The following is a 21,353-nucleotide window of genomic DNA, read 5'->3' on the forward strand; positions in this document are numbered from 1 at the left end:
GCATTTATGCACTTCCACGTCAGATGCCATTTTATCACACTCCCTCTCTGCTGCCATCTGTCACATGGCAACAAAATGTAGCAAAATATTGGCGGGAAGATTCAGCGTCTACTGCCATACTACCAACATCTGCCTCTGATATTGTGAGCCAACATAATAAAGTAGAAGGTAATAGTTACAGAGCAGCCTTTGCACAATAGCTCTTGCTCTAATCTTCCTGCATTTGTAAAGTGTGTACCCTGGTGACTCATGCATGACACTGCATCTTAGCATTGCAGGACAGAGCCTTCTCTGAAACACTTTAAGAATTGGGAATGTTTAGGAATGTAATCGTTCTGTTTTAACAAACTGAATGACTGCTTAAGGAAACAAATGTTTGTTGATTGATTGTTTCAACAAACAATGATTTACAGCCCTCTTCCTGAGAGTTGCTCCATTTATCATTTTAAAAGTTTTTGAAAGTTCTATCAAGGAAAAACATTACACTTTTATATTATTTCACATTTTCACAGTAAATTACAGTTTTTCTGTTCTACCAGTATTCATATACATTTATCCTAGATTCTGTACCTGAAGATACACGTGTTCTCCATAGAAAACAAAACAATTAATCATATGTAGACAAGGAAATACTTGTCAAAAGTGCTGAAGTACTCAGACAAGTTTCAGACACGAAGTCAAAAAAGAAAAAAAATCCATAATGAAACTTAACATCATTAGAGCTAATTAGCAACCAAAAGGTTTTTTTTTTTTTTTAAACAACATCTTTTTAGACACGTTAGGTAAATGCATCTTTGACCGTTTTATTCAAATATCATTAAGTTACATCTTATGTATCAGTACCCGTAAGCAAGACACTTTCCATTACCTTGTAAACACTGGAAGTTGAGACTGGATAACCTGGACTCTGACAACAACAAGAAGCAGTGTACTAAACATTAGGACTATGAGCTTCAACAGTGTTTGGAGCATGGAGAAAGGAATACTGCCCTTTCCTCGAAGAATCTGAACAGCTGTATCCCACAGAACTGGCAAGGTATACTGCAAAGGAAAAGGTGTTGTTAATCAGTGTATTCATTAACTTAGGTAAATAAAAGGTATTTCATCTTTTTTTGACTTGTTTTTTCTGTAAAAGTATGCTTCAAATATTTAATTCATGTTTCTATTTTCCAGATGCCCCACTCCCTAAGTGCACCATTCTAATAAAAACAACTCTACCTAAGTATTATTACTAGCACTATCATAGCAGAAATCACATTCCTTTAATACTGTATTTTGTACTGACAGATGAAAAAGTGTTCCATCCTCAAGCACAGAATTCATAAAACAAAGTATGACCATGAAATAAATTTTACTTTTTTTTTTTTTTAAATTATTAGCCCCTTTGAAAATTTGTCCAATGAACAAAATATCCAGGTACAGTAGAAATACCTTATTTCTGATCAGCCATGGCTTTCAATTTTACTCCTCTACTGCACTAACCTACCTGTCCCTGACTCTTGAGTGTTACAATCTTGAACATTGTGTAACCTAATTTCTTCCCAGTGCACCAACTTCTTTGCCTGTGCCTTCATTTCTTGCACTAGGGACAACTTATGGCTTCACATACACTGGCTAACTGAAGTACAGAAATTGATAGGTTCATGCTACACTTACACTCTCAGCAGAAGACTTTGTTTACATTTTATCTATTCTACTCAACTGACTTGCACAAACTTGTTAAAAAAATTTAAAAAATTAGATTTAGATAAAAAGTTACTCTGAAAAGTAGAGGCATGAAAGGTATGGACACATACAGATCATTCCTTTAGAAATCCAGTTTGAAAATGACATGCTTATTCACTTGACACAAAAAGCCAAATAGTTGCAAACACAGATTTCTTCAATCACTAGTATGTGTAATTTTAGCCTTGAGCATGCTAAGGTAGACAATCTTTCACCTTTTACAAAATAACAATTCATAATTTAAATAATGAGGGAATAGTACATTCAAAATATTTTCTTGCATTATTTATATATATTTTTAACTGCCTATGAGTTGACTATTAAAAAGTCAGTAAGTCTTTCACTAAAGGAAAAATGTTTCTCTAAAGAAAAGTTCACGTATGGACTTAGCCATGCTCAGCATGAAGCCTTTAGATTAGAAACTGAAGTAATTCTTAAAGCAACAAATTTCAATAAAGTAATACTGATTCAAACAACACTACTCCAAAACATCTAGTTATTCATAAGAAACTCATGAAGTGCATCTTCAGAATGTATGTTGTCTACTTTAAATCCTTTAGTTAAAGGATTTAAAAACCAAATCTCCATCTGTATGCACCTCAATACTTTAATCAAGACTTATACAAGTCTTTGCAAGCCTTAATAAACTAAAACATGAGGTTTTCATACAGATACGGGATTCCTTCCTCAAGTAATTCAGTAATATATGTTTCTTATGTAAAAGACAATTTAGAAGGCATATGAATCCCTGTCCATGATGAATATATTTTAAACATCAATTAAGTCAAAAAGAACATCTGAAGATTTTAATGTAACTACAGAATTAGCTTGAGCTGACAAAATCAGTGATGAAATATTATGCTTCTATGTCTTTTTACAGAATTCTTGAGAAGAATCTGAATTTCAACTGCATCTTACCCCTTGAGCAATAAATACTTCATAGACACAGCATATCCCCACCACTGTAATTCCTTGTTCTTTACACAGTGTTGCAACAGCTACTAGAAACACAGTCAATGCAATGGGAGTCCACACTGCAAATCAAGAAGACATAATTGAAAATGTTTCATATTACAACAAAAAACTTAGTAAGTTAACCTGAGAGATGAAGACTGATTCTTTATGTTTGAACGTGCTCTATAAATTTACCCAACATGTCAGTTGTCACTCAAGGCAACACTCCCAGTCTTATTCTACAGAAAATTATTTACAAATTACCAGTTTTAAAACTGCCTCCCTTAAACTGAAAGAACTAATTAAAAGGCAAAGGTTGGATCTCTTGATAAGAAAGAAAAAAACCAATCTTTCGTAACTCAACAGGATAACTTTTCAAATATATGTTTTAAAGGCAGTCATAAATTTTCACAAGGTCAAACTGACTCTGGAAAAGTGATAAGCCTCCTACACCTCTACTGAAACTCTGCAGCTTACTTGGGACCAACTGAAGGATCTAAGAATACTTCCACCTGCATTCAATGGAGTTAGTACAAGAATCTCTGTCATTAGAGAACTCAAGGTTTAACAAAACATTTTAAAAAATGCTTTGTTCTTGAAGAAAATAAAACACAATTTGTGACTGGAAGTACTGCTACAGGGATATTATGGGGTTGATGGCTTTTGGGACATTCTTTGATATTTGCTTAATAACCAGCATATGTGCATAGCCATTTTAAGAGCTCTTTATCACTAATACAGAAATTAAGATACACATATTTGGAGGTCATTTACCTATAGTATTATCTGGTCCTTTAGATTTAGTGTATGATAAAAATGCAGCTAGAAAAAAGATAGATGATAAAAGCTCTGCTCTGCCCACAACTCCAGTTACCTAAAAGAGAAAGAAGAAAAAAAAACAAATTCTAGTTGGCTTCCAGTATTAGACTAGTGCATGCCAATATTATTGGGATATGAATAAACACAATCTGTAAACTAGAAGTTTAATAAGATCAAGACTCCTTTCAGTTCAATCACAGCTGAAAAATAAACACTACGATATAGGCATCCTTCAGACACCCGACGTACCACCGCTTATAAGTACCACCATAAATGAGATAATTGAGAAATGCTATATTGTCTTATCTTCAATAATACCAGCCACAAATAGCACTTGAGGCAGAATTTGAGTAGAATAATGACTTTATTTGAAGTAATACTTCAAATAAACTGGCTTTCATCAACAAAAATTGGAAGAAAGATCTTGTCACATTCACTTACATACACACCCTGCAAACAGTGACATACAGAAACTACAACTGTTATTTTTATCCATGCCTTTTTAAGCTGAATAAATGGAGCTGAATCTGAAAGAAGCACTCACCTAAGTGATGCTACAAAGTTATCTGTACACTGATGTCACACTGAGTAGTGAAGGTAAAGAACGGCTCAGGCTTTACTACAGGTTTGACAATTTTTTGAATGATAATTTTGCTGGCAATATTAACATTACAGGTACTGCCCTCTCTCAGTAGTTGGACACAGAGAAAAGGATTCTACAAAAATGTGGAGAAGCACTACATTAGTATCTACTGTAGTAGCCACTGTTGTAACTATAGTATCATTTAGGACTGCCTGTAATGTGTCTGATTAGTCTTGGGTTCTTTTTGAGTAAACAAGTTGAAAGCAGCGTACTAAAACAAGGTAGACAGGCAAATTTGGCTACAAAAACCTCATAGCTCACCATGTAATTACGATGATGCTCAAATGTGACTCTCGGCCATCCAGATTGTGCTAGAAATTTTTATAGCTAGGTACATTCCTGGTCAAGCACGATTGATCCAGCACAGCATTAACAAGAAAGTAATTCAATATCCAAGGTCATGGTGTTAAAAAAACAAACATTCAGAACTGACTTTGAAATCATTCTCTGTTGCTTCCATTGGCAGTACAGTTCACCAAGTTTAAATTTACCAAAGGACTCACTGAAACATGCACAGTCACAAAGCATATTTCAAAACTGGTATGGCACCAGTAACTGTGTTAACATTTTGGGTAGTACAAAGGTACTTGTTTCAAAACTGTTTGGTCTCAGATGTTTTAAAGACTCTTTGTCTGCACCACAAAATTGTCCAGCATGAAGTAGAATTTAGATCTGTTGAAGGAGATCATACGTAAAGCAAGTTTGCTGGTGTGCCTCCACAATCCCAACAAAAAGAGAGACTTTCTGAATACAAAGTTGACTTATGAAGAGAAGACTCCAGCATTTACAAGGTTACTTGACATCCCTTGAGCTCAGTGGGTGGTCAAAATGCTTCTGGCCTGAACGGACACAAGCTAGGTATAATGTCTGAACTGGAACTCAGAGACAAGTGAGATGGATGGCATTTTTCATTCATTTTTCCTCAAAAATGATATGTTACTTTCTCAACAGCCCACTTTCTCTCTCAAGTCAAGCAGAATTTTTTTTCCTCTCTATTTATGCTGTTCCATTAGATTTTCCAAGACAAATCCCTTTGTCAGACAGGTAAAGGTTTGATATTGCATGTATTATATCTCCTATTTCAAACTCTTTTGTAAAACAATAAGACTAAATTGAAGGAATTAATTTCAGATACATTTCAAATATCCAACAAGATATTTGAAACAAGAAGTACTATCGAATTATATGAAAACTAGGACTGCAACCTTTCTAGAGTTCTTATTCAAGTCTGAGTAAGTCACTTTACACCCAAGTCTAAGATTCTAAAACACAGTCAGTTATTACCTCATTTCCTTGTGCATAAACTACAACTTTCAAATACAAGAATCTTTTCTTAGTTGTGCGTTACATGGCATTCTCCATGCAAACACTAGAAAGAATAAAATACAGTATGTCTCAAAATCAGAAAGCTTAAATTTAAATGTGGGGAGAAATAAATTATTTTTCTGTTGAGTACCTACACACACAACAGCAGCGGAATCTCAAGAGTATATAATGGTCTTAAGTACAGGACAAAGTTCTAGAAATTGTGCAGTGTTAAAGTGCCCTCATGTGGCTAACATCAAATACTGCACACATTACTACATTATTTTGCTTCAACTGTACTTTATGGCTTCATAATACATTGCATTAAAGAATAAGCTTGCATGGTTTCACAAGCCTTACGCAACTCTTTGGTAATTCTATTGCAAGGTATTAAGAGCAGTTAACTGTGTTACTGTTATCTCAAAAAGAATCTGACAATTCAAGCAAAATAAACTAATGGATTCATAGAATCATACAATGAAAGAAGTGAAAAAAGAATTACACAAACACAAATCAGTAACCTAAGTCACTAGCAACTTGCTAATGCTCCTATAAAGATGCTATCACATTTACTATAAATAAGCAAAGCCAAACTTTGAAACTTAAGCATGTTTTTTTCAAAGAAACAGAAAAGCAAGCAGAACTAACACATTATCTAACCCTTGCTTTCCCCAGTAATGTATTTTTTTTAGAAATTTAACTTCTGCAATTTTAAACATGCATTCATTTTCTTACAGAAAGGACATAACAATAGCTCAGATAGCAGCCAATTATAAACACTCTGAACTTATTTTCTATAAAAATTTGCTTGAAATACATAGATGTAGTTTTCTGAATTTCTACGGAAAGAGATTTCTGACTTAACAAGAAAGAAAGATTAGAACTCTGGATGGATATGTCCAGAAGTAGGAACCTGTGTTCAAAAACGGCAAGCTGTGTCCAACGGGGCCAAGAAAAGGTCTCTACATTACTTCTGTGATATAAAAGTTACAGGATTATTATCTTTATGAGATATTCACTCCTCAACAATATGGAAAGCCACAAAGGACAAATTTCCTTCCCTGTGCTCTAGAGAAATTCATTCAGGAATTACAGGCTGTCCAATCTGGAACCCAAAATGGTATCTGCACCTGTGAATAGTGATGGGTACAGTGGTGATAGGTGAACAGTTGGACTCGATGATCTTAGAGGTCATTTCCAACCTTAATGTTTCTGTGCTTCTAATATTTACAATTTTCTGAAAACTATGTAACAACATAAGAGAAAAAAGAGTTTTTGAATAGGCTTTGCAATGAACGTGAAGTGAAATCTAGGTGAGCCAACCTACGTGATACGGAAGGAACAACAGAAAATTCTATGTATCTGCTTTATCACGGTTTCTCCTGGAAACTTGATTAATCACATGAAGATTTACTTGAAAATATTGCTAGAAGACTGGTTAAACATCAAATAGCATAGAATCAGGCAGTTTGTATAAATACTGCTTTCCACTGCAGAGAAACACTCCCATAGAATCAATGAAAAGGTAAATAAGAGGCATATGTATTTCTTCGTTCTGATGTTCATTCAAACAAAGCTAAACTAAGTTAAATGTAGTATAGCAGTAACAATACTAGCAAGAGTCTTACTAGCAGGATATACTGGCATTAAAAAAAAAGTAGAACAGGCTCTGTGATTAGCTATAAGTAGCTTAGCAAATGAACTGAACTCATGAAAATGAATCGAGAGGTACTGATAGTACTTGTAAAACACTACATCACAAAACACAAATATTATGCGAGCTAAAGCAGTCATCATAATAAAAGTGAAATGGTCACAGAAGAGTGTCAAATTATTTTATAGCTAAATGAATGTTTCTTTAGTTATTTCTCATTAGCTGCATGAACGTCAAACAACTCAGAGCATTAAAGTTGGTCACCTCTATAACAATTCACAAATAGCTGAGTAAACAGTATACAGAAAGAAAAAAAAAAAACACACACCTTTTGGATTTACTGTATATAACCATTTACACAAAATGCATCATCTAAGCTTAAAAATTGCAGTTTGAACAAATCAAGCACATAGCAGGTTTACCTACCGCTTCAGTATGTATTGGGTGCACTGCAAAGAGCAGGGATGCAACTACGCTGCTCTGATTGTCCAAGAAAAGCTTACAGACCTTGAGGAAGACTACACAGACCACCCCGTGAAAGATGAGATTTAGGAAGTGATAAGAAACTGCATTTAACTCGCTGAACAAGTAGTTAAAGCGAAATGTGAGAACTGTGAGGGGTCGGTAAGATTTATGACTCCGCTCCTGAAAGGAAATAAAAAAAATGAGTCACAACCATTTTATAACAGTACATTTATTCCAAAATATCTTTTTAAAAATCTGTGCTCTCAGGATTTCCCCCCACTATTCTGACATCTACCTTAAAAATAAAGACATGAAAATTAGGAATACTAACAATGAAGTACAGTGAATGAAATGAAAACTAAATTGAAAATACAGCTGTCGAAACAGAGAAGTTAACTCTAATTATTTTTTCCATCTTCCCCACAGTTCCAATGTATTATTCAGGTGCTTTGATCAATCTCACATTTCATATTTTAGAAAATAAAAATTCTGGTGCACTCAGATAAATGTATTACCTACATATTCTTAATATGTGTACCAGCCAATGTGCACATATGAAATGTGAAATTGCACATAAATATGAAAAACACTGAAACTGCACAAGATGTGAAACGTAATTTAAAAGTCACAAACATTCAAATTAATCTGAGTTTTGTTAAGTTTCATCAGACTTTTGTTTGCTTTCTAAGTGCAAAATCAGACCTAGAATTTAGGAGCCCATGTACTCTGAATGACTACAGGATTGGGTGTCTGAAAAAGTCTGGAAGCTTTCCTTATACAAAAATTACATATCAAAGCCTATTTGTAGATCTAGCAATTATTATTTCATAATAAAATTGATGTATATTACAGACATGAAAAGGTGAAGATTACAAGGTGGAACATCTTTTAGGCAGAACATGTATGACAGTCCCCGTTTTTTTTTTTTTCTTTTCCTCATGTGTCCATCAATGGTATCATGTGTGACTTTCCAAATTTTATGTAAACCCTTCTGGTACTGCTGTTTAATGATATTTATTGACAACTTTAATGCCAGTGCAGCTTTTCAAATAAAAACGTAGTGACTCAACATAGACTACTAACCAAAAAAAACTTTCAATCCATAACAATATACTTACTCAAATGAACATAATAGATTAAAACCCTATTCTCCAAATCCTAGATTTGTTGTTTCAGTGTTATCTTTCCTTCCAGACAGACACTAGAAATAAATACTATTCTAAGTCAATGTGTACGTGGGAGAAGGGAAAACTGTCAAATTTGTCTAATTTCTGTACTAAAATTAGGTAACACAGAAATCTGAAGTATTTTCTTATAAGCTCTTTTACTGAAAGGAAAAATTACAAGAGACATCTACTCCTAATCCAATAGTTCAAAATACAAACATCATCAAATTCCATCCAACTGTTTTAGTGTGGTTAAAACCACATTAGGGAAAAAAGTGTAAAAATTGTCTGTATTTTTTTTTCCCCTATTTCCTCTAAAAGTTCCACAGACAGTTTACCTCAGACATCGGAGTCCCCCAGAAGTCATTCTGAAACAGATTTTTTAATGGAGTAGAAGGGTGCAAATCTTTGTTGTCCAAAATTGCTGAAACATCATCAAAAACAAAGCCACAAAAGAGACTGTTCCAGTAGCAGGCTGCCACCACACCAACTATTAGAGCCACTTCCTTCAGGCTTATTTCAGCCATCTTCTCTAAGATCTTTCATGGACAAAAGCTGCAACATTCAGACAGATAAATGGGCAATTTCACTGAATAAACACTATACTTGATAAATAAAATCAAATTAATACTTCTCATATTTTATAAGTTAACGATGTTATTCACCTTAAATTCACTAACAGATTTTTTTCCTCAAGTCTTATTCATTTCATCTAATTCAGTGTTTAAAATAAATATTTTCATTAAAGAGCTAACCCACCAACCTAAAAAGCCCTCACACAAACTGGATACTTGTATTTCACATTGATACTACTGCATTTCACGTTCTACTACTAAGACCTAAAACTGGAGATGACTAGGGACATAATTTACAGCAAAAAGCTGTGCAACTGAAGTGAATGTTGCAAACTGGAGAACTGAAAATTAGGCACTCTAGAACCCTGAATAAATTAACATGCTGATGGCTTACATTATCAGAAGGGCAGACAATGCATTAATGATTTGCATTTTTTAGTTTAAAAGTTGTTTCTAGTAAAAAGTTTCAAATGCAATTAAAATAACATATTGCAAACATTCTGAAGGACGGGAAACCTGTAGAGAGTAATAAATAAAGGCATTCAAGAACTAGTACAGATTAACTGTAATAATAACAGAAGTTAAACTTACCATTGAAGATCTCAGTTAGCTCTTTTGCATATTCTGTAGAAGCTCATGAAAAAGTCATTTTTTCCTCAACTGTACCAACTTCTCAGATTTCAATGAATGTTCATGAGTGTTCTGTCTTAAAGAAAAATAGCACGTAAAAAGAAAACATTAGAAGTGAACCTTATCTCATCTTGCATAAACTTCCTAATCCCTTGAAATTATTAAATAGTAATGTTATTAATAGTAATATTATGACTATTTCATACATAATACATTGGTGGTCAGGTCAAAAGTTGAAAGCATCATTTATCGGGTTGTTTGAAAATAATATTCTTGGGCACAGCAACCACAAAATGACAGATCTCTATTCTTGGTGAAGACAGAAGAGGGGGGTCAGCAAAATTGCTATCTTGGAGTTCCAGAGGACAGACATTGGGGGGGAGAGTCCCTTAGGAGACAGTCCTGTAGGGCTCCAAAAGGTTGGACATCCCTCAAGAAGGAAATCTTAAAGATGCAGGAGCAGGCTGTCCCTGCATCCTGTAAGACAAGACAGCATGAAAGAAGACTGCCTGCCCAAACAGCAAGCTTTTGCTGAGACTCCAGGAAAAAAAAAAAAAAAAAAAAAATTTACCATCTTTGGAAGGAGCAGACAGCTCAAGAAGAATAGAAGGATGTTGCTAGAATATGCAGAGGGAAAATTAGAACAGCAAGAGTCCAGCTAGAACTTAATCTTGTCACCATTGTAATAGAACTTAATCTTGTCACCATTGTAATAGGTAAGCAAAAGTGTTGTTACAAATACATTAAGGAGAGCCAAGGAGAATCTCCACCCTTTACTGGCTGCAGTAGGGAACACTGCCACAAAGAAGAAAAGGTGAGGTACTCTATGCCTTCTTTGTTTCTAACTTCAACAGTAAGAACAGTTATCTTTGGGGTACTCAGCTCTCTGAGCTGGAAGACAGAGTGAGGGAGCAGAATAAAATCTCCACAATTTAGGAGGAAACTGTTAGTGATTGCAACTCCACTCAGAGTCACAAGTCCATAAGGGCAGATGAGATCCATTTGAAGGTACTGATGGAGCTGGCAAAAGTGATTGCTAAGCCACTTTATGTCATCCATCAGCAGTTCTGGTGAAACAAGGTGATCCCAGATGACTGGAGATTTGCCAACGTGATGCCCATTCACATTGTCCATAAGGGTAGGAAGGAGAGGATCTGGGCACTACAGGCTTGACTGCTTGACCATGGTATCAGAGAAGGCTATGGAACAGATCATCTTGAATGTGATCACACAGCACATGAAAAACAATCGGGATCACATCTACCCAGCATGGGTTCATGAAAGGTAGGTCCTGCTCGATCAACCTGATCTCCCTCTATGATTGATTGACTCGCTTGGTGGATGAGAGAAAGGCTGTGGATGTAGTCTATCTAGACTTCAGCAAAGCCAAATACCTCTGCCATGGTATTCTCCTGATGAAACTTGCAGCTCATGTCTGGAGCAGGTGTACTCTTCACTGGATAAAAAAACTGGCTGGATGGAGGGCCCAGAGAGTAATTGTGAATGGAAGTATACATATAGGCCTACGATTATGAAATATGATGTTTCAAAAATTAAGGGACAAAGTAATACTGCCATGCAGAACCAACATTAAGAATTATTTAAATTCAACATCAAGAATTATTTAAATTCAACATTAAGAAAATGCATCTCTAGGTGAGCTGTTTTTAGTCATCTGAAACTTCTTTGTTTATTAGCAGTATAAGTCTACTGTCTGGTTGGAGCAGCAAGCCTTTGTAGATACTACTTTGAATCTCAAAGAGTCAAACAGGTAATTCTTAAACATTCTTAGTTCAGAAATATATAATGCTACTGAACTGGAAAGAAAATGAGATCGATTCTTAAGCAACCTCTGTCCAAAGGAATGAGTTCATCCAGTTGACTGCGAACTCAACTACTTTTTGAAGGTTTTTACTTTTCTGTACACAGAATATGTTAACACAACTGTTTTACTCATGCCTTAATCTTAGGCAGTTCTGGTGCTTTTAAAATCTTTCATTTTTGTTCTGAACTTCTATTATTTCTTCCAGCAAGAACTCACTCTGATTTTACACCACTACTGATCACACTGTTCCTGACTGCTACATTGACCTGCATGCAAACTATAGAGAAAATAACGCTGTTTTCATCTGGACATAAGAGAAATCTTAGGCACAGAGAGCTTAAGATTTTAGCTGCATCCCAAGCCTCAAGTGACTTTCCCATCACCAGAAAGATAAGTCTACAAATAATTTTAAATCAGAATTTTCTTATATGTCACTTGTCCTTCCCTACCTCTGCACGTTTCAAATGTCACCAATGCAACTATGTGCTAAGTTTGTTCCTTCAAAACAACTATTTGATCCACAGACAATTCTTAACTTACTAAATTCACCGTAAGAAGTAAACACCACAAAATACATTTTAGTAACAAGTCACAGAATCACAGAATTGTAGGGGCTGGAAGGGACCTCTAGAGATCATCGAGACCAACCCCCCTGCCAAAGCAGGTTCCCTAAACCAGGTCACAAATGTAGGCGTCGAGGTGAGTCTTGAACATCTCCAGAGAAGGAGACTCCACGACCTCCCTGGGCAGCCTGTTCCAGTGCTCCGTCACCCTCAGCGTAAAGAAGTTCTTGTGCACATTTGTGCGGAACTTCCTATGCTCCAGATAGTCACACAAAGCAGTGCTTGAGCTGCTGCTAGCTTGGTAGCCTCAAATTTTTGCAGTGTGCAGAAGCACCCTTAGCAGTGAAGAACACATAACAAATCTGGAAGAATCCCCCATTTTCCATCTTGTAGGGAAGGTGAGAGAAAAATGGGAAAAGCAAGGCAATGAAAAAATGGAAAAAAAATGCAGCGCAGATTCTTAATATCTGCTCACTTGCACTCTGACATTCCAGAGTCTTATTTTCTTGGGATCTGTGCTAGAAAACAAATCAGGGAAATTACTTTTTACATCTGGTCTGTCTATAGGGTAGTGTAATGTTCCTGCTGAATTAAAGTGTAACTATGGAAAAGATGTTTCTGTGGTTCTTTAGTTAAGCATGACAAGGAAAGAAAGGACTTCACATCAGAAATGCTACTTTTATCTACTCTACAACTGGGCCCATCACCAAACTCTGAATACGCAATGAGTTGAAAATGTAAGACTAAAACTGAGTGAGGCTTATGAGAGTTCAACTGTACTTGTAAGTGAGACAAAAGCAAATCTGCCATTAATCTCAGAAGAAAATAGTAATTACTATCTGGCAGCCAACATTCTCCATACCAATTAATCTGTTGTTACATTAGAAAGTAAGAAGCCATATATGGAGTACACATGACAAAGAAACTCATGGATAGCAGATGTGCATGAGGTTGCTGAAGCCTTGATATGACTGGGCTGCTAAAGTGAGTCATGGTGAGTAAGATACTTTCCCTTTCTCACTCAACAGGCATGTTTAAATTTGGAAGAAACCCAAGTATGGTCTTGCAAGTGTTAGTATTTTACCATTTTCAGTGATGGAGTATTGATAAATATCTGTAAAACATGCTGTTCGGCAACTTGTTTGTTAATAAAGGCTTGCTGTGAGGGAGAATACCCTGGCTTTCAGTTGGGATAGAATTAATTTTCTTCCTTGTAGCTGGTGTGGTGCTGTGCTGTGGGTTCAGGATGAGAATAACATTGAGAGCACTAGCATACTGACATTTTAGTCTCTGTTGAGCAGTGCTTACACTAAGTCAAGGACATTTCAGCTTATCGTGCTGCCCTGCCAGCTGAGAGCAGACGGGGAGAGTTAAGGGGGGGACTCAAGGAGCTGGAAGGGAAAAGAAACAGGACAACTGACCCTAACTGGCCAAAGGGATGTCCCATACCATATCCTGCCGTGCTGAAAAGTAAAACCAGGGAAGCTGGCTCAGGGAGGAGCTCCTGCTGCTTGAAACTAGCTGGACATCAGTCAGCCGACACGAGAGTCCAACCTTTTGGCTTGCCTGGGACACATTGAGCAAACAGAAATTATCTTGAGCAGCATACACAAAGGTTGCTCCAAAAGTGATGCCTCCTATTCATTTCCATGTAAACTATAACAGATATAAAGAGTATGACAATGCTACTTGATAAAGATCTCATTTAGCAAAGACTATTTTCCAACATAGTCATCACCATTAACTATTCATTTTTCCCAGCTACAAACAAGAGCCAGCATGCTGCACTCAATAATCTGCACCAACGGAGGAGACACACTGTTGCTGCAGTGACATCAACAAGTATTTGAAATATTTTTTCTCTTTCTTGAAATGTGACACATATTTCAACAAGCAAATTTGATTTATTCATTAAGCAACAGAATAAAGTATATTTTACTTTTCTTATGTATTCCTTTACTACCTTAATGAGTTTCTAGAAGACAAGAGAGTGGCTAAGGTTTACTATTCACATCCACACAAAGACAGAAAATAATTTACATTCAGAAAAAAATTAAAATTACAATCAAATAAAAATAATGAATTCTCTATTTCTTCTTGATTCACACCTACTTTCTAACTTTCACTACTATTATAATGCACATAGGTTGCTCCAAAAGTAATACCTCCTATTTGTTTCCATAGAAACTACAACCGCTACAAAGAGCACAGTAGCAGTATTTGATAAAGCAAACTCTAGCTACAAAAAACTATTTTTCAACATAGTCACCAACACTAGCTATGGATTTTCATCAGCAATGAACAAGAATCTGCATGTTACACTTGTAAAAAGCCGCATGAATGTTTGACATGACTTGCCTTCACTGTCGCCATTACTGAAAGGCACCATCCGCAACCTCACCACGCTCACATTCACTGCTTGGGCTCCACAAACTTTCAGCAAACATCAATGAATGCCAATGGGTGCCCTTTTTTCTGCACAGAGGAATTCAGTGGCATGCTTTTACTTCTTACACACTTTCACATCAGACACCATTTTGTCAGTGCCCCCCTGCTGCCATTCGTTATATGGCAAGAAAATGTAATGGAATATTGGTGTGATTATTCAAACTCTACTGACATACCACCAACATCCACCTCTGACACCATGCTTTAAAATTAAACTTAATCTTCAACATTTTTTATTGAAACAGAAAAAAGCAACAAAAATACGGAACTAGTGGAATATTTGGCTTTGTTTTTGTGAAAATAACATATCAGGCTGGTAGCTGTAATTCTCAGTGAGTTTGTCAGATTTTTCATGACATTTTTTTGTTCCTATATTTCATCCTTGAAAAACAGTTATTCACTATCTGGTACGCACCACCAAAAATTGATTACATGAATAAGACATAACTGCGAAGCAAGGAATGTTTTTCTCTGCTAAGATGAGGCCCATAAAAGTAAAGAGATATGGTCAGATTTTTCAGTCGAACATCTGAAACATTAGTGCAACTCATTTTGTTCCGTTTGAACAAAATGGAAAGCAAGGCATCATGTTCACTTCACTCTGTTTAGTCAGTGAATCAAAATGCACACAATTATTTGCCATAACTTGAGTTAGCACCACACTTGCCTCCCTGTGCCCTGGTTTCAGCTCAGGCAGTGTTAATAGCACACTGACATTTGGCTGCTGCTGAACAACAGGTGTGCTTTAAGGGCTGGGCCAGACCACAGTGCTATCTGTGCCATGGGTTTGATGTGTTTGGGTCAGCAGGTGGTGACTGACTGCATCATACATCACCACTTTATATAATATATTACTATTTTTTTATTACTACTTTTATCATTATTACTATTTTCCCCTTCCTTTTCCATCCTATAGTCTTTGTATCAGCTCAGATTCCCCTTTATGGGATGAGTGAGAGGAGCGAGCTGTGTGATGCTTTCTTTACTATGAGAGTGGTGAGGTGCTGGAACAGGCTGTGCAGAGAGGTTGTGGATGTCTCTAGAGGTATTCATGGCCAGGCTGATGGGGTCCTGGGCAGCCTGGTCTAGTATTAAGACCATCTATCTCCGTAGCAGGGGGGTTAGAGACTTGTGATGCTTGAGGTCGCTTCCAACCTGAGCCATTTTTTGACTCTGTGATTCTGTGCTGAGCTGCCTGCCAGGTTAAACCATAACAGAAAAACCACACTACTGACTGGTCCAATGTATGTAAACAGACTTACTGTCCCTTCAGGGGCTGTTTTTAACCTCACCCACCTTTTACTTCCACAGCTGTACACCTGATACCCCAATCAGCCTTTGGGCTGTACGACTACCAATTCATGATCTAAGAACAGCCACACAGCCCCCACTTGACTGTACGAAATGAGGACTGACAAATGCCTAATTTCAAAGATTTCTGCTGAATGTTTTAATCTGCAGTAATATCCAAACATGTCAGGAAAAAAATACAGATGCAAACAATAAGCAGCAAGTTATACTTCATGATCATGAGAGCTAATTATGGAAAAATAGAACGCCAAAGCTGTGCACAATACCTGCTTATTAGTCTAATTTTCTCAAGCTGTATGGCGTAGAAAAATGTGTCTTCTACTGTGCTTATTTTCATGCATGTACAGAGATGTAAAGTGAAAAGGACAAACAAGAACCAGAGCTCTCTAGCAGGCTTGGCTTATAAGGCATGCAACATTCTTCCAATTGGCTAAGAATCCTTTACAAGCTTATTCAGTCCTTTTCAAGAATTACAAACTATAGTAAGATATTACACAAAAGCCAGAATACTTTTAGAGAAGTAGGAGAACAAGAAGATGTTTCTCCCCAGTCAGTACAAAATCCATGACACTACAGACAGATGAGGATAGCACACTGCAAAATATCAATGTGTTCATACAATGCACACGAAAACCAAACTGAGATGCTTTGTATCCTCACTTTGGAAATTTGAAAGTGAAGAAACTACCTTCTAAGCCTATGAACTAAGACGTATTTAGGCAAGAGTGCCACTGCAGTCCCTAGATATGCAGCAGCTGTTTACTGCTCCATCATTACCTATCAGCTAAGTAATATTTTATTTGACACATTACATCAACAGGAATTTCAGAAGCCAATATACTTATGTTTATCATATAAATCCTATGCCTAATTTTAAGAACTTAAACATACATTCAAAACTTTACTTCTATTGGGTAATGGTATTTACTTGTTTTATCCCCTGAAGTGTATTAATAACTATGTCTTTTTTCATTATGTCTACTACAAAGAAACACTAAGTCATCTTTTTTTCTTTTGGAAGGAACAAAAAGAAAATTTTAAAGCTGTGGTACTTCCATATATGAAAAAGCCTATACAATCCACCTAACCCTCCTCACCATTACCTATGAAATTGCCAGGAATAAGTACATTCATAAAATCATCTCAAACAGCTGTCACAACTGCAAAGTTACTATCTAAAGCAAGTAGTTTTGCTGCTTTAAAACTTAATTTAGTACCTGAGGTTCCAATACTGCCCTCGCTTGTCTTATCTACTTACCTTCACTTTCAATATTTTTATTTGACTAAATCTAAGACTTTTTTTCTAACTTGATATCCATGTTTAATAATGGAAAGATATCACGATTTCTTTTCCACTGTTTCCTTCCAAAATTCATCTTATCTTAAAAATATCCCTCCAAAGTAGAACTCGTTTTAACCACCTTAGAGGTTTTCATGACTGGGCTTGGATCATATACAGGAGAAGACAAACAGTATTAGAAACTCAGGACAAATTCAAAATACACCTACAGTCCCTTTCCTCTTGATAAAGCCCAAGAGCAGAACAAATGCAAGAGATGTTTTAATGTAGTAACCTCCTGCAAACAGTACAACATTGAGAGGAATACGTCTAATCTGAAGTACTTTTCATTCCCTAGGAAGAAAAGTGCCCCCAGCCTTCTCTCAGCAAACCTATGAAGTATCAACTAGATGAGGAGATGAGAAATTACAGTTCTGACACGTGCTCAATGCCAGAGGAAAGATTTCCCAGAGGGCAGAGTGAGGAGCTTGTTGGCAACCAATTAGTTAAATCAATGATTGGATACTTTAGGTTATTCTGATACAAATGAGGATCAAAGTATAAAGCAATTTAAACATGGATAAGAGATATAGTCTTAGCTCGTGGTTTATTTTCAGTTTGTTTCAACAGTCAGGTGAAATACAAATAACTGAAATACTGAGGCAGAATAATATATAACTTAAAATAATAAAATACTAGGAACAAAGACTCCAGTAAGACTTATCTTTCTTTTCCCTCCCTCCCCACTCCTTTTTTCGGGGGGTGGGGAGGGGCTACCAAGCTATTCATTCAAACAATAACAAAATAATACACTTCATATTTATGCTAAAAAACATTACTTGTTTTTCATAGAATAGTGATGGGAAAATAGCATCTCTAAAATAAAGCTCAAAGTGGTCAATAGCCTGTGTTCCAGAAATATTACCAGTAGAAACTGCACATTCATTAACTCCAAAGAACATGTGAACAAAAGCTACATGGGCGGCATACGCTGAAAAGACTCTGCTATGCACATTCTTATTTAGTATGCTTGGTCTGTGTATGATGACTTCTATTTGTTTTCATTCTGGAATGATGTTCCATTTGAATTTTCATAATGCAGTTTCTGCACAAGGCTTTTGAAATAACATACTGATATCAGAAACATGGCTTAATATGGATGCTGATCTCTTCCATCAGGATAGGTCAAGCTGGTAATAAGGAGCTAAAATATTTTCTGGCTCCAGAGCCGTAAGAGTGTGTTCTCATCAAAAGGGAAATTGCTTATATAAACTTCATCACACGTTTACAAGTTGGGGCAGAACAAAAGAAATATTACTTCACTTGTTCCAAGACATTCGCTATTTTAAACATTGCCATTTTTTGTATGACTAATATTTCATCTTTTTCCCCACTCATTTCATTTTCAGTTATCACATCTACCTCAAAATTTGCTTTAGTTCCACATCAATCTTCTCCATCAGCTGCACAAAATAATTACAAATCCAGATGTGGTTACAAAATCAACTATTATGTATTCTGGTGTTGTAACAGAAGACCACAACAAAACTTCCAAAAAGTCAAGTACGTTACCAGATTGCTAACATGAAGAGAATTAAAAACAAACAAATAAATATATATATTTATGTGTCCCTATTTAGAAGTATCCTATGATAGAATTATAGAATGGTTTGGTTTAGAAGGGTCCTTAAAGACCATCCATTTCTAGCTTCCCTGTTGGCAGGGACACCTCCTGCTAGACTGTTGCTCCGAGCCCAATCCAGCCTAGCTTTGAATATCTCCAAGGATAAGGCGATCTGTTCCAGTGCCTCATCACCTTCATGGTAAGGAATTATTTCATTAAACTGAAATTAATCTTCTTTTAGTTCAAAGACATTACTCCTTGTCCTATCACTACACCACTGCACTCCTGGACAAAGATTTTGTTTCTAGTTTTCCCATTGGCCTCCTTTAAATATCAGAAGACCCCTGTAAGGTTTCCCTAGAACCTTCTTTTCTTTAAGCTGAACAACTCCATTCTCTCTCTGCCTCTCTTTGTAGAGGTGCTCCAGCCCTTGTGGCCTCCTCTGGAGTCATCATAACAGCTCCATGTCCTTCTTGTACCAGGAGCTCCAGGTCTGGACGCAGTATTTCAGGTGAGGCCTCAGAAGGGGACAATCACCACCCTCACCCTACTGGCCGTCCCTCTTTTGATGTAACTCAAGATATAGTAGGTTTTTTGGGCTCTAAGAGTACATTGCCAGCTCACAGCAAGTTTTTCCATCAGCAAATACCCCAAAACCCTTCTCCTCATGGATGCTCTCAGTTTATTCTGGCCCAGCCTGTAATTTTGCTTGGGATTGCCCCAACATCATCAATGGACTACTTTATTCTCTAAATGACACAAGGATGAAGATCTGTTTCCCAGAAGCTCATCATACAGCAAGGCAGCCTTACACTCTGTATATCACCTGCCCCACCTAAAAAGTAACTCCTACCAAGAACTTTTTTTTTTTCCTTGTTGTTTTTTTCCTCCCATTTTTTACATTCAATCATGAATAACTTTACTTTTTAGCAACAGTTTCCATCCTAGAAATGCAATCCAGCCTCTCCTTCCCTTTCCTAACCACAAAGGGTATTTTCTCACCCAACACAGAGCTGTAACTGACCAACTCCAAGCTGAGAGATAAAGTCTATACCTTCAATCAAGAGTTAAGACTTATGACATGGCTGCAACGAGTTACGTAACCACCAGGCGTGCCAAACATCTTGCGTCTTGTCAGCCCTCATTAAATATCTACACCGATAAAGAGATAGCAAACATGAATAAAGCAGCAAAGAAAAAAAAAAATATCAAATGCAAAAGATTATTGCCCTTGCCTTTTGGTTAAGAAAGTGTAAAAGAAAGCAGTTGCAGCTCTTAACACAGCTAGTGAATGAATATGTAGGATATAACACACATCAAGTGGGAGCCGGTTTTTTTCCCAACTTGAGAAGATATGTTCATGCCTAGACGAAACTCCCAAACTTTCTGGGCTACCCATGCTCAGATTCCTCGCTTGCCAGCAGCACCCGACCGATGCGGGCAGGACAGATGCGAGGCCCTCCCGTGCCGCCCTGCAAACCGCCCCTTGGGGCCGACTACCAATACTTACACACAGAGGACGTACAGGTAAGCGCATACACGTGCCGGCAGTACCGCAGGCGCAGCCAGGCGGACTCCTGATAAGGAGCGCGCAGCCCGCAGCGCAGGGGCACGGGGCCGGGTTGGGGCAGCGGGGGGCGACGGGAGGGTGAGGAAGGGAGGGGGGCTGTGAGGAAGGGAGCGGGCCGAACAGGGGCATGGAAGCGCAGCCAGTACCGAGGCCGCACCTCAGCAACAGAAACAACTCATCCCCGCGGAACACGGCCGCGGTAGCGGCTCCGCCGAGCCCGGCCCCCAGATTCCGTCAGCGGAGTGCCGGCCTACGACTCGCCGCCACCGCAGCCCGTCCTACCTGAGCCCGCCGCGGGAGCGCTCTCGTCGCTGCCCAGAGCTCGCGCCGGCGCCTCCACCTCACTACGCATGCGCAGACCCTCCCCTGAGCGCTACCGCCCCTCCTGCTGGCGGAGGCTGCCGGGAGAACGCCCCGCTCGAGGCCACGGGCACCAAGGCACGCCGGGAGCTGTGGTCCTGGAGGGCCGCACGGCATGCTGGGATTTGCAGTCCGCCGCCGGAGTGCGGGGCGGCGGCTCTAACCCGCGCCTGGGGTGAGCGGCCGTCATCTGCACCGCTCCCTGCGCCGCTCCCTGCTCTGTGGGTCTGTGCCCGTGAAAATCCGCTGCGCCTTGCGCGGTTCGTAGTACTGCGGAAGCGTCGGTTTTCTCCTTCCCTACGCCTACCCGGCTTCCTCAGAACGGAACCGGCGGGAGAGTTTGATGGCGTCGCCTAGCAGCGGCCTCCGCCGCCATCACCGTTCCGGCGGAGCGGTGAGGTCGGGGGCGGCGAGCGGCGACGGAGCTGCTCTGAGGA

At 38.0% G+C, this 21,353-nt stretch overlaps 2 protein-coding genes across 12 annotated transcripts in view; one reads left to right on the plus strand and one right to left on the minus strand.

Annotated features, from left to right (window-relative positions):
* TMTC3 (transmembrane O-mannosyltransferase targeting cadherins 3) overlaps positions 1–20,953 on the minus strand; it is a 37,067-nt gene extending 16,114 nt beyond the window's left edge. For 2 of the 5 annotated variants that reach the window (XM_052668540.1, XM_052668535.1), the window contains exons 1-7: positions 20,839–20,953; positions 9,898–10,012; positions 9,070–9,286; positions 7,527–7,745; positions 3,454–3,553; positions 2,644–2,759; positions 869–1,041 (exon numbers count right to left, since the gene is read on the minus strand). In XM_052668540.1, the coding sequence (XP_052524500.1) occupies positions 869–1,041; positions 2,644–2,759; positions 3,454–3,553; positions 7,527–7,745; positions 9,070–9,258 (797 nt within the window). In that variant the 5' untranslated portion in view covers positions 9,259–9,286; positions 9,898–10,012; positions 20,839–20,953. Of the gene's footprint in view, positions 1–868; positions 1,042–2,643; positions 2,760–3,453; positions 3,554–7,526; positions 7,746–9,069; positions 9,287–9,897; positions 10,013–20,040; positions 20,139–20,496; positions 20,593–20,838 lie in introns of those variants that run through there. The other 3 variants (XM_052668537.1, XM_052668536.1, XM_052668539.1) reach the window with 3 other exon arrangements.
* A 100-nt stretch (positions 20,954–21,053) lies between these two features.
* Positions 21,054–21,353, plus strand: part of CEP290 (centrosomal protein 290) — a 51,856-nt gene continuing 51,556 nt past the window's right edge. For 5 of the 7 annotated variants that reach the window (XM_052668519.1, XM_052668525.1, XM_052668524.1 and 2 more), the window contains exon 1: positions 21,059–21,310. The gene's annotated coding sequence lies outside the window, so the exon portion shown is untranslated. Of the gene's footprint in view, positions 21,311–21,353 lie in introns of all 7 variants that reach the window. The other 2 variants (XM_052668523.1, XM_052668521.1) reach the window with 2 other exon arrangements.

The sequence above is a fragment of the Tympanuchus pallidicinctus genome, unplaced genomic scaffold (genome assembly GCF_026119805.1).
Source record: "Tympanuchus pallidicinctus isolate F22 unplaced genomic scaffold, pur_lepc_1.0 scaffold8, whole genome shotgun sequence".
Lineage (NCBI taxonomy): Eukaryota > Metazoa > Chordata > Aves > Galliformes > Phasianidae > Tympanuchus > Tympanuchus pallidicinctus.